The sequence below is a fragment of the Sphaerodactylus townsendi genome, linkage group LG17 (assembly GCF_021028975.2).
Source record: "Sphaerodactylus townsendi isolate TG3544 linkage group LG17, MPM_Stown_v2.3, whole genome shotgun sequence".
Classification (NCBI taxonomy): Eukaryota; Metazoa; Chordata; class Lepidosauria; order Squamata; family Sphaerodactylidae; genus Sphaerodactylus; species Sphaerodactylus townsendi.
This window is the reverse complement of record NC_059441.1, coordinates 7,500,194-7,513,746: the sequence shown is the minus strand read 5'-3', so window position 1 is coordinate 7,513,746 and position 13,553 is coordinate 7,500,194. Positions and strand designations below refer to the sequence as shown.

General features: G+C 48.8%; 1 protein-coding gene across 1 annotated transcript in view; it reads left to right on the top strand.

The window, feature by feature from the left end:
* Positions 1-13,553, top strand: part of MYO1E (myosin IE) — a 32,786-nt gene that overhangs the window by 15,486 nt on the left and 3,747 nt on the right. Inside the window, 8 exon segments of the mRNA XM_048481702.1 lie at positions 5,377-5,476; positions 5,479-5,496; positions 8,223-8,392; positions 8,635-8,780; positions 9,398-9,544; positions 9,656-9,813; positions 9,902-9,994; positions 11,127-11,328. Coding sequence (XP_048337659.1) covers positions 5,377-5,476; positions 5,479-5,496; positions 8,223-8,392; positions 8,635-8,780; positions 9,398-9,544; positions 9,656-9,813; positions 9,902-9,994; positions 11,127-11,328 — 1,034 coding nt within the window.

Sequence of the window (13,553 nt, the reverse complement as noted above, 5' to 3'; positions counted from 1 at the left end):
GGGAATTGTAGTCTATGAACATCTAGAGGGCCATAGTTTGAAGAGCCCTTCTTTATTGGGTGGGTGGGCTTCGGCTACCTCGTAGGCACAAGAGAGGGACCCGGGACGGCGTGCATTTTATGCTGTAATGCAGGGGTCTTCAAACTATGGCCTTCCAGATGTTCATGGACTACAATTCCCATCAGCCCCTGCCAGCATGGCCAAGTGGTAGGACTCATGGGAATTGTAGTCTATGAACATCTGGAGGGCCATAGTTTGAAGATCCCTGCTCTAGAAGGAAAGCTGTGTTAAATCTGGTAGTGCAGAATACGCCTTCTGGCACCTTGAAGACAAACAGTTGATAGAGCATAACTTCCACGGACCGGAGCTTGCCTTATGCATCTGCTGAAGTGTACTCTTAAGTCACGCTAATTTTCTGCCCCTGAGAGTCAGTGTGGTGTAATGGTTAAGAGCAGGTACACTCTAATCTGGACAACTGGGTTTGATCCCCCACTCTGCCACTTGAGCTGCGGAGGCTTATCTGGTGAACCAGATTACCTTATGCACTCCAACACATGCCAGTTGGGTGACCTTGGGCTACTCACAGTTCTTCGGAGCTCTCTCAGCTCCACCCTACCTCACAGGGTGTTTGTTGGGGGGGGGAGGGGGTAAGGGAAAGAAGAATGTAAACCCCCTTGAATCTCCTTACAGGAAAGAAAGGCGGGATATAAATCCAAACTCTTCTTCTTCTCTGCTGTAATCAAGCCCCTTACATTTCACCTCATAGTTGTTCATCCGCAGTCCGCAATGCTCCTTCTGTCTTCTTACTGGGATATGAAAACTCAAGGATCTCCAATTCCAACTTGAATCTGACAGAGCTTTGACTGTCGAAGCTCATACCTCAAAAATCCTGTTGGTCTCTAAGGTGGACACACATCTAGCTGTTCTACTACAGACCAACACAGCTATCTCTGAAACTCTACGCCACAAGGATGTAAACTTTTCATTTACTTATTTAAAGAAGTTCAGCTCTGCGTTTATACTTTTTTTATGTCTTCAAGGAAGTGTACAAAAATTAAAGTCTTCAAGGAAGTTTACAAAAACAGACCATATAAATAGAAAACGCTGCAATAAAACAAAGATCAAGTGAGGAGAAGAGCTGGGAAACTCAACCAAGTCAATTAAAACTTGGAACAGATGCTGTGATCTTCCGTCAGCCATAATCGTTCTTTCTGTCTCTCTTCCAGTTTGAAAACAGATGTGAAACTAGTATGATGGGCTAAGATCTATTTGAACTTTCACAGGAGCTGCCTTTTATTCAGGAAGTCCAAAAATATCCTCCTTTTAATCACTTGCTGGTTGATCAGAGGCATTTTTCCTGAAGGAAAGGTGAGCCTCAGCAATTGTCTGTGGGACTTCCTGAGCAAAACCCACATTCTCCAAATTTGGCATTGTCTGCGTTTGTGCTGGGATGGCTGTTTTTCAGAAAGCTCCGGTAGGGCTGGCCAAAGACAGGAAATGCAGATGGGGCCACCCTATCCACACTGGTTAATATGGGGCATAATCCACACAGACCTTCTCCTGTACAACAACATTCAAATGAACGTGAATGTAAGAATGCTCAATATTTGCTCTGCGATGTGGAAGGCTTTGCCCTCAGGGTAGAGCTGCATTTGTGTTCTCGCGTCTGGAAAGGGTTCCCTTTTCTTGTTATGCTGAGCGACTGGAGGGAGGGGATTCAAAAACTGGGGGAAGGTTCCTCAGTTCGCCTTCCTGCCTGCACAGGCCAAAGAAGGTTGACATCAGCATTTGGGACTCTTTAGTTTGGAGAGGAGACGTCTGAGGGGGGAAATGATTGAAGTGTCTTGGGGGATTTCAATGTCCATGTCGATGCTGCCTCATGTGCAGTAGCCGCGGACCTGGTGTCATCCATGGCGACGCTGGGCCTCTCCTTGGTAAGTTCTGGCCCCACTCATGAGGCGGGTCACACGTTGGATTTGGTCTTCGGGTCGGGAATTAATATGGTCGTATCCTCTATTGATAGAGTGCCATGGTCCGACCATTATGCCCTGAAGGTTCGGATGGACCTGCCATGCCTCCCCCGTCTAGGCGACGGACTCATTTATGTCCGCCCGCGGAGACTTATGGATCCACTTGGTTTCCTGAATGCTCTGCGGGATCCTGAACCTGCCGGCACACTCGATGAGCAGGTGGAAGATTGGAATACCCGGCTTTCCGATGCCATTGAGGTTGTTGCCCCCCGGCGTCCTCTGCGTCCCCGTTCACGGCTGGCTCCGTGGTATACCGAGGAGCTACGCCATATGAAACGGGAACTCAGACGACTAGAGCGAGTGTGGAGGAAATTTCGTGACGAAGCCACGCGAACATCCTATAGGATGTTTATGAAGGCCTATGAGATGGCGACGAAAGAGGCGAAGAGAGCCTTCCTCTCCTCTTCTCTCGCATCTGCTAGCTCCCGCCCGGCACAACTGTTCCGTCTAATTCGGACTTTGACCTCATTACCTGCAGGTTCTACAAATTCTCAATTGGCTATTAGCTGTGAGGCATTTATGAGCTTCTTTGCAGATAAAGTCGCGTCGCTCCGCCAGGACCTTCCTTCTGTGTTGAATACAATTAGCGAACTAGAGGCTCCCTTGCCGTCTTCCGGCCCTTGTTTGGCCCAGTTTTCCCTGCTCTCCGAAGCCAGTGTCGACAGGGTTCTGGCTGCTGTTAGACCTACTACTTGTCCTCTGGATCCGTGCCCCTCCTGGCTTATTAAAGCCTGCCAGGAGGAGCTATGACCCCACCTGTTGAAGATCATCAATGGCTCCCTTGAGCAAGGAGTCTTTCCGGGTGGGTTGAAGGAGGCAGTGGTCCGCCCACTCTTAAAAAGACCATCGTTAGATCCAGGAGATCTGGCCAATTACCGCCCCGTCTCGAATCTTTCGTTTCTGGGGAAGGTAATTGAGAGAGTGGTGTTGGAGCAGCTTCAGGGCTTCCTGGAGGACGCACAGGCTTTCGATCCCTTCCAGTCCGGCTTCCGTGCTGGGCATGGGACGGAGACTGTTCTTGTCGCCATCACGGACACGCTCCGCATACAACTTGACCGAGGTGGATCGGCGCTGCTGGTATTATTGGACCTTACCGCAGCGTTTGATATGGTCGACCACGACCTTTTGGCCCACCGCCTGGCCGCTTCCGGGGTGCGGGGCACTGTCCTTCAGTGGATTGTCTCGTTCCTCCGGGACCGGAGTCAGCAAGTGTGGTGTGGGGACCAAGCCTCCCAGAGGTGCCCACTTCAGTGTGGTGTGCCTCAGGGGGCATTGCTCTCCCCGCTATTGTTTAACATCTATATGCGACCACTTGCTCAGTTGGTGCGGAGCTTTGGGCTGATCTGTCATCAGTATGCTGATGACACTCAGCTCATTCTGCTGATGGAGGGGGGGACAGTTGCCGCCCCTGCAGCTCTACAGCATTGTTTGGAGGCGGTTGCTGGATGGTTGCAACAGAGCAGGTTAAAACTGAATCCATCGAAGACGGAGATCCTTTGGCTGGGCCGCCGGGGGGAGGCGGGGAATTTTCAGCCCCCGGAGTGGGAGGGGGCTTCATTGGCACCAGCCTCCTCCGTCCGCAGCCTGGGGGTCCACCTGGATTCGTCTCTTTCAATGGAGACCCAGGTGGCCCATATAACCCGGGTTGCGTTTTTCCATCTTCGACAGGCCCGGCGGTTGGCCCCCTTCCTCTCCCAGGCAGACCTCGCCACTGTGATCCATGCAACGGTCACCTCTAGGCTAGACTATTGTAACTCGCTCTACGCGGGCCTTCCCTTACGTCTGATCCGGAAGTTGAAACTGGTGCAACATGCAGCGGCGCGTGTGCTCACAGGTGGTGCCTTTAGAGAACACATTCAACCTGTGTTGCGCCGCTTGCACTGGCTTCCGGTTGAGTTCCGAATCATTCATAAGGTGTGGGTACTCACCTTTAAGGCCTTACGCGGTCTGGGACCTTCGTACCTTCGGGACCGTCTTACCCCATATGTCCCTCTGCGGCCTCTGCGTTCGGCAGAGGCCAACTTGCTGGTTGTCCCTAGCCCCTCGATGATGCGGTTGGCCTCTACCCGGGCCAGGGCCTTTACAGCCCTGGCCCCTGCCTGGTGGAACACTTTACCACCAGCTATCCGGGCCCTGCGGGATCTTGGAGAGTTCCGCAGGGCCTGTAAGACCGAATTGTTCCACCGGGCGTTTGGAGGGGCCGACCGCTGAAGTGCGCCCTCCCCCCCCTCCTCCCCTCCTTTCGCTCTGGGCCCTTAATTTTGTGGAGGCCCTCAGCTTTTTGGGTCTGCTTCCAGGGTGGGTGTATTACGTTTTATGAAATTTGTCGGATGCCGCTGTAATTTTATTTAATTCGCTGTTTTAACTGGGATTTTAATGTTATTTCTGTTATGATTATGTTGTTCACCGCCCAGAGCCCTTCGGGGGAGGGGCGGTATATAAAATTGATTATAAATAAATAAAATAAATAAGTCTATCAAATTATGCATGGGGTAGAAAATGTTGACAGAGAGAAATTTTTCTCTCTTTCTCACAATACTAGAACCAGGGTGCATCCATTGAAAAGGCTGGGGGGAAGAATTAGGACTAATAAAAGGAAACACTTCTTCACGCAACGTGTGATTGGTGTTTGGAATATGCTGCCACAGGAGGTGGTGATGGCCACTCACCTGGATAGCTTTCAAAGGGGCTTGGACAGATTTATGGAGGAGAAGTCGATCTATGGCTACCAATCTTGATCCTCCTTGATCTCAGATTGCAAATGCCTTAACAGTCCAGGTGGTCGGGAGCAACAGTCGCAGAAGGCCATTGCTTTCACCTCCTGCATGTGAGCTCCCAAAGGCACTTGGTGGGCCACTGCGAGTAGCAGAGAGCTGGACTAGATGGACTCTGGTCTGATCCAGCTGGCTTGTTCTTATGTTCTTATTAGTGGGAGATCACAGGGAGACTTCCCCCTTTCTGCTGATTCACGCTGTGTTTTTTGTTTTGTAACTTGGGGCGTGACAGTGATCTTTAAGAGGGTGCTCTCTGTTGATTCAGTGATGGCCTCCATTCAAAGGCCATTGGAAAAGCTCCCAGCTGCCAACCACAAGACAATTGGGAGAAAATGCAGAAACCGGGTGCTCCTCTATCATGCCTCAATCCAGGCGTGCCTGAAACCCCCCCACCCCCCCTCTCAGCACTGTTTATAAATTAGATTCCAGTTTCACTTTAAATCACTGTGGGCTGTTTTGGCTGGGAAGCAGAATGGAAACACAACAAACAAAATTATGATGCAACCCTTCTTTACCCGGATAAATGTGCCCGCCTCTTTTTAACTTGCCGAGGTATGTTTGGTTGGTTGCAGTTGTTCCTGCTGGAAGAGATCACGAGAAGTGAAAATATGATGATGGCTCACATACGGGAGATCAGAAAGGCATGGCGAAAATAAGTATTTAGGAAAATGCATTACAAATGAGAGAAGAAGGTATTTTGTTACTGCTGGCGCTGGGGCAAAGCTGTAGAGCTGTTCCAGAGGGGAAAAAATAACCCTTGTGCACTTGAGACTGGAGGCAGATGATGGTGTCAGTGAGGTGAATGAAATGTCCTTTGCGTAGAGACTGTTTGTTGCGATGGTCTGTTGCAGCCATGGCAAACTCACCCCTTCCCGTCTCCTGCATTGCTGGGATCCACCTGGTACAAAGCGTGTGGGATTAAATAAGAACAGAAGAAGAGCTCTGTTGGATCAGACTAGTGGTCCATCTAGCCCAGCATCCTGTCTCACACTGTGGCCAGCCAGTGAAGTCTGGAGGTCCAACAACAGGCCATAGAGGCTGATGCCTTCTCCAGATGTTGCCTCTTGACACTAGAATAGAATAGAATAGAATAGAATAGAATAGAATAGAATAGAATAGAATCTTTATTGGCCAAGTGTGATTGGACACACAAGGAATTTGTCTCCGGTGCATATGCTCTCAGTGTACATAAAAGAAAATACATTTGTCAAGAATCATAAGGTACAGCACTTAATGATTGTCATATAGGTCTAGTAAGCAATCAGGAAACAATCAATAGTAATAAAAACATAAAATGTAAAATCATAAAATAAAATGAGAGGAATGTCAGCACAATTTGAGCTATAGTCATACAGTCATAATTGGGAGGAGATGGGTAATAGGAATGATGAAAAGAAAAAAAGTAGTGCAATAGACTATATAATAAATATATAATAAATGGTTTGACATTATCGAAGGGAATATTTGTTTTAGCAGAGTGATGGCGTTACAGGGGAAAAACTGTTCTTATGTCTAGTTGTCTTGGTGTGCAGTGCTCTGTAGCGGCGTTTAGAGAAGTAGAAGTTGAAACAGTTTATGTCAAGGATGCGAGGGGGCAGTAAATTTTTTCACGGCCCTTTTTTTGACCCGTGCAGTATACAGGTCCTCAATGGAAGGCAGGTTAGCAGCAATTGTTTTTTCTGCAGTTCTGATTATTCTCTGAAGTCTGTACATGTCGATCTTGTTGGGTTGCAGAACCAAACCACACAGTTATAGAAGGTGCAAGATGACCAGACTCAATGATTCCCTCTGTAGAACTGTATCAGCAGCAGCTCCTTGGAGGCAGGATTTGAGCTTCCTGAGTTGGCTTAGCAGAAAGAACATTCTTTGTTGTGCTTTTTTGATGACATTTTTGATATTAGGTGACCATTTTAGGTCATGAGATATGATGGAGCCTAGAAATTTAAAGGTCTCTACTGTTGATACTGTGTTGTCTAGTATTGTGAGAGGACTAGGACTCAGAGATTGACTACCTCTACACATGGAGGTTCTTTTTAGTCACCAAGTAGTCACTAATAGGCCTCTCCTTCATGGAAAGAATGTCCTACAATCCCCAGCAAGTACTTGAGCATAGGCTACTTTTTCCATGTGGAAATGAAGGGGGAGAAACACATTGTTCTTTGCGGAATAAGTGAAACAACGAACTACACCCCAAGGAAAACCGGATTCTGCCAGCGACATAAACAGTGTCCATTTCCCCATTTTGCAATATGTTTCTCAAGTTGGTGATGGATGAAATCTGTAGAGCACTGAAGCCCCGCAGTCTTCAGAAGATCCCTGGCTTCAGCACATAATCGCTCACAGGTCTTCAAGCATCTATTTGTCATCTCGAGAGCTAGATGCTTGCTTTTTTTAAAAAAAAGGAAGCGTGAGATTTTGAGAAAGCTGCATTCGGTGCCAAACATCTCCTTCTGTGTAATCACTGAGCCCGAAACAGTTAGCAGGAGAAGCATCAATGAGGACCTGGAAGCTTCCGGAAGTAGAAGATGCTTAGCAAGCTCAGATTTTTCTGCTCAGGAGGTGGGTTGGGGGGCACTTCTTGGTACAGCCTCAGCTAAATGACGGAACCCTCTCAGTTCCACATTTTGGGGACAGGGAAAGAGCTGTTTGCAGTTACCACTGATGACATAAAGCAGTGGTGGCGAGACCTCGATGGCCGCGAATGCTGCCAAAGGAATTGGCACTCAGGAAACTCTCTCTGTGGAGCACGCTACATGCACAGGGGAGTTAAAGTCATGTGTGTCAGTGGTGGGGGGGGTGCCCTCCCACGTCTGGGAGGCTGGCCTGGGCCGCTGGACTTGATGCACGTGCACCTCAGCGACCAGGGAGGACTCAGCTGGTGGGCCTGGTGCCTGTGCTCCAGGTGGCTGCTACCCAGGGGGAGGGGCAGAGGTGGCAGAGATGCTAGAGAGGCACAGAGCGGCACATGTGGGACTTGCTGGAGGCTACAGCAGGCTGGCTCCTGCTCGAGGGGGTTATTCAGGTTAAATTACCACGTTGGCACTTTGCGATAAATAAGTGGGTTTTGGGTTGCAATTTGGGCCCTCGGTCTTGAAAAGGTTCGCCATCACTGACATAAAGAAAGGTGCCCCTGACAAAAAGAAGGCTAGCTTAGGTCCAAGTCAGACCTCACGTGCAGCTGCTTGGAGCTTTCTCCTGGCTTAGAAAAACAAAACAACTCCCCTGCAAAAAAAAGCCTGTAAGTGCAGGTAAATGTGGGTGGGTGACCACTTCATTCTTGTTCCCCCTTCATTTTTCTGCTCAGACACCTCCCTCCTCCAACTGCTTTTCAACCCATGCGACTTGCTTGCGTGTCTTTAGTTTGGCCCTTCGCAAATTTCAGCCAAAGTAGTTAGAAATACTTTGTTTCCCTCCAAAGCCTCTGATTTGCTGCTGAACAAGAAGGAGAGGAGGCGGAACAGCATCAACAGGAACTTTGTGGGAGACTACATCGGCATGGAGGACCATCCTGAGCTGCGCCAGTTTCTGGGCAAGCGCGAGAAGATCGACTTTGCTGACAAGGTCACCAAATATGACCGGCGGTTTAAGGTACGGATGTGAGCAGGATCCTTAGTCCACAGTCATGGCTTTCCTTGGGTGGCGTGACTGTAGTAAAACAAGGGGTGGGGAAGCCCAGCCTTCAAGCACCAATCCTTGGGAAAGTGTTGGGACAGCCCAGACTGTGTTAATTCAACAGCAATTGCTTGAGAGCTTGAGACCTGATGGGTACACCGCTCTGGTTCCTGCTGGTGGTGTGAGCACAAGCGCCCAGAGATCTATTGTCTTTGCAGGGTGTCAAACGAGACCTCATCCTGTCTCCCAAGTGTGTGTACCTGATCGGGAGGGAAAAGGTGAAGCAGGGCCCAGACCGAGGTCTCGTGAAGGAGGTCCTGAAGCGGAGGATCGAGGTGGAGAGGATCCTGTCTGTCTCTTTAAGGTCTGAGCTGCCTGTTCGAGGCTGAGAGGGCACGGGAAGAGAGGGCTGTTCAGAGGGCAGGATTCCTGGCTGCAAAAGGCCAGCCTTGCGCTTGGACCTTGTTTTTGCACTCCTCCCTGTTGGCCTCCCGAGTGTTCTTGCAGAATGAATACACCCTGGGCTGGTTTCATGCTTTTGCACTCAGTTGGGAGTGGGGGGCGTGGCTCAGGGACAGCTGGGAGTGGAAAGGGTCATCAAGTCACAGCTGGCTTTTGGAGACGCCACAAGGGTTTCCAAGTCAAAAGAGGCACAAGAGAGTTTGCTATTGCCTGCCTTTATGAAGTGATTCTGGGCACCTGGAGTAAATGGTCTCTCTTACAGAAGACTTCGAATCAGGACCGAACTGGACTTTGGCTTCCAAGATCTGACTCGGTGGCAAGCCTGGGCCATCTAAGTCAGGCGCAGACGTAATCGTCGTGAACTACCGGTTCTTTGGAACTTTTCGCGGCGTTCTAATGTGTTGGGAAGCAGGCATCTTAAGGGAACTTATATAAACACATCTGACTGTCCAGTTTGAAACACAAACCTAACGTTGTCTTCAGACTTCTGGAATTTCTCATGCTCCGCTGTTTCCACAGCCCCATGCAAGACGACTTGTTTGTCCTCCATGAGCAAGAATACGACAGCTTCCTGGAATGCATCTTCAAAACGGAGTTCCTGAGCCTTTTGTCAAAGCGCTTTGAGGAGAAAACGCAAAGGAGGCTACCTCTGAAATTTAGCAATACGTGAGTAGCACGCTTGAGTGTGCCTTTTCTTCCTTTTGCTGCCTGGCTTGAAGGTTCACGTGTCCCTAGCTGCCAGCGGACCAACGATCTCTTTGCTTGCTCCTGCACTAGGCTTGACGTGAAGTTGAAAAAGGAGACTTGGGGGCCGTGGTGTGCTGGAGGGTCTCGCCAAGTGCAGTTCAACCAAGGCCAGGGAGACGTGGCCGTCCTCAAGCCAAGCAATAAAGTGCTGCAGGTCAGCATTGGGCCGGGACTTCCCAAAAACTCCAGTAAGTATGAAGCTGTCTGAAGCTGTCCAGAACAATAGCTACAGCCGTTGACTGGCAGTTTGACCAAGTTTTCCATGTTCCATTTTAGGGCCCACGAGACGGAACCTGACCCAAAACAGAGGCAGTTCCAACAGGACTCCGGGCCACAACTACCCTTCCAGGGCTGCTCCGCCTCCCCCTGGTGAGCAATTCAGTTTCTCTCTTGGCCAGCCTCGCATCTGCCCTGGACATATGACTGTGACTTCACAGCATTCAGTACTGCCTACTTGAACATAAATAACATTTTTTCCCTGGAATATTTTAAAATAGTGATTAATGTTGAAACCATAAAGTGCTGAAGGTACATCTTGAGTTAGAAAACAACATCTAAAACACCAGAGGGATTGGAGCATTTTCCGTACAAGGAAAGGCTGAAGTGTTTGGAGGTTTTTCGTTTTTAAATAGAGATGGCTGGGAGACAGGAAATAACAGTTTATGAACTGAGGCATGGAGTGGAACTAGATAAAATGTGGTCTCTTTTTCATTGGACTACTAGAACTTAGGGTCATCTGAAGAAGAAGAAGAAGAGTTTGGATTTATATCCCCCCTTTCTCTCCTGCAGGAGACTCAAAGGGGCTGACAATCTCCTTGCCCTTCCCCCCTCACAACAAACACCCTGTGAGGTGGGTGGGGCTGAGAGAGCTCCGAGAAGCTGTGACTAGCCCAAGGTCACCCAGCTGGCATGTGTGGCTAATCTGAATTCCCCAGAGAAGCCTCCACAGCTCAGGCGGCAGAGCTGGGAATCAAACCCGGTTCCTCCAGATTAGATGCATGAGCTCTTAACCTCCTACGCCACTGCTGCTCCTTGGTTGGCTTTAGTTCATGTTGGGCAAAATGAAGGACTTCCCATCAGACAATACCTATTTCTGGAATTCAGTGCCATAAAATGTAGCGATGGTCGCTTGCTTAGAGGGCTTTTTCAAAATCCAGGAGTCTTTTGAGAGCTGAACAGAACTTCAAAGGCAAGATACCTTTGAATATTAGTTGGAAAAGGAGAACTGTTGGGGCAGGCTGGTTCCTCTAAATCTTGATTGACAGATTTTGAAGGAGTACCCATTTGGGCCCTGTTGGGAGCGGGATTCTGGGTGAAGATGGTCCCCTGCTGCGATGCAGGAGGGCTCATCCTCTCACGAAGGCGATGCAGTGTCATTGGGAGACAAGCTAATTCAAGCAACAGGATCACGAATGGGAAGTGCACCTTGAACAACTTGCCTCTCCCTCAACGGAGGGCATCATGTCTGTCTGGCTCAAGCTTTGCATTGCTTCATTTCTAGGTCTTCATCAGAATGGGGTGATCAAAGCCCCACCGCTTGTCCTGCACCCACAAGGCCCCGCAAGCCAGCGAACCGCTCACAAAAATTTATACAAAAACATGGCATGCCCGCCGTTGCCACAGGTCTCTGGAGGATCGGGCAGAATTTCCCAGCAACCAGACAGCCTGGACTTCCTCAAGGTGCCGGATCAAGGTGCTGCTGGGTGAGCATTGAGCCTTGTTCGTTCTGTGCGCATCATAAGACATTGAACTGGTTAGCTAATTTGCTTGGGTGTTAATTGGCTGAAAGACATTTAAGCAGCTGGTGTCTTGATTGGGATCAAAAAAGCTGACTTGTACTTGACCCCAGGAAGCTGTCTTGTATTGAACCAGACCATGGGATAGTGAGGTTCGGTATTGTCTACTCAGACTGGCAGCCACTGTCCAGGTTCTCCCGCTGAGGTCTTTCACTTCCACTTACGGCCTGGAGTTGCTGCTGTTCCACTGGGCTTTTGGGGGGACCCGCCGCTGATTCCGCCCCTCTTCTTGCCCTGTTCACTGGTTGTACACCTGACCATCTGCCAGCCCCCCCGCCCCCCAAGAATTTGACCACTCCCAGGTTTCGACCCCTGGGGTGATGCCAGACGCCTCTATTATTAATTATTAACTATTTATTGTAGGATGCTGCTGCTATTGTTTTAAGGTTTTGTATTTTTAACTGGGGTTATTCGATTTGTTTTATTATGGTTGTTGTTGTTTTGTTGTACACCGCCCTGAGCCCTTCGGGGGTAGGGCGGTTTATCAAACCGAATAATAATAATAATAATAATAATAATAATAATAATAATAATAATAACTCCCTCAACGGAGGGTAATCATGTCTGTCTGGTCTAAGCTTTGCATTGCTTCATTTCTAGGTCTCACTAGAATGGGGTGATCAAAGCTCCCAACTTGTCCTGCACCCACAAGGCTCCCTGCAAGCCAGCTTAACCGCCTACAAAATTTATACAAAAACATGGCATGCCCGGCCTGCTACAGGTCTCTGAGGATCGGGCAGAATTTCCCAGCAACCAGACAGCCTGGACTTCCTCAAGGTGCCGGATCAAGGTGCTGCTGGGGGAGCATTGAGCCTTGTCTTCGCTCTAAAGCATCATAAGACATTGAACTGGTTTTTTTAGCTTAATTTGCTTGGGTGTTAATTGGCTGGAAAGACATTTAAGCAGCTGGTGTCTTGATTTTGACTGCAAGCTGACTTGTACTTGACTCCCAGGAAGCTGGCCTGCATTGGAACCAGACCATGGGATAGTGGAGTCTGCATTGTCTATCAGACTGGCAGCTACTGTCCAGGTTCTCCCTACTGAGGTCTCTTTCTACCTAATTCCCACGGCCTGAGTTGCTGCTGTTCCACTGGGCTTCTTTGGGACCCGCCTGATTCCGCCTCTCTTGCCCTGTTCACTGGTTGTACAATCTGACCATCCACAGCCCCCCCGCCTAAGAATCTGACTAATTCCCAGGTTTCACCCCAAGTGATGCCAGACTCTACTATTAATTATTAACCATTTATTGCAGGATGCCATGCCATTGTTCTTGGTTTTGTATTTTAACCTGGCTATTCAGATTTGTTCCATTATGGTTGTTGTTGTCTTTGTTGTACATCACTCTGATTCTTCAGTAGGGCGGTTTATCAAACCGAATCATCATCATCATCATCATCATCATCATCATCATCATCTTCTTCTTCTTCTTCTTCTTCTGCGTGCCAAGCAGAGTCCCTGCCACTCAGCCACAGCCCTACCCGTGCTTTATGATGAACCCCAGTCTTTGAAAAGTGCCCTACTGTGCTTCTTGAACCTCATTTTTGCTCCAGTTCTGTAGAACCTTTTGAGGTGACTTTTCGACAGACTTGAACATTTGTACCAGCAGCCTGGATCTGCCTGGGCAGTCACCAGTTGGGGTGCATGTTCTAAGGCAAACTTACAAAGTCTGGCTTTATGGAGGCAAATAAGTTTGTAGCCATCGTGGAACTTCAGCTCCACAATACTTCACCTGGGTTTGCTGTCATTAACTCCTCTTCCTCATTTTCATTTCATTTCATTTCAACCTTTAATGGCATATAGTCTTCCTCATTTAAAATGCTTTACAATCCTTGATTTTATTATTAATTCACCTCTGGGACAGGGAAATAGTTTGTGGAAAGGAATAAACTTCACTTGGGTTAGCCCGCACCATGCAGTGATGTTTAAATGAGATCCACAGCTAGTACACAAAAAAATCCTTGTTCTAGACTAGAGCAGGGCGAGACTTCCAGGAAGCAGGATCATATCAGCCTGGCCCAGCATGGCCAACTGGCCATGCTGGACGGGCTGATGGGAATCAGTAGTCCATAACATCTGGAGTGTCAAAGGTTCGCCACCACTGCCCTCGAATCAACAGATGTGTTGTAGCAAAT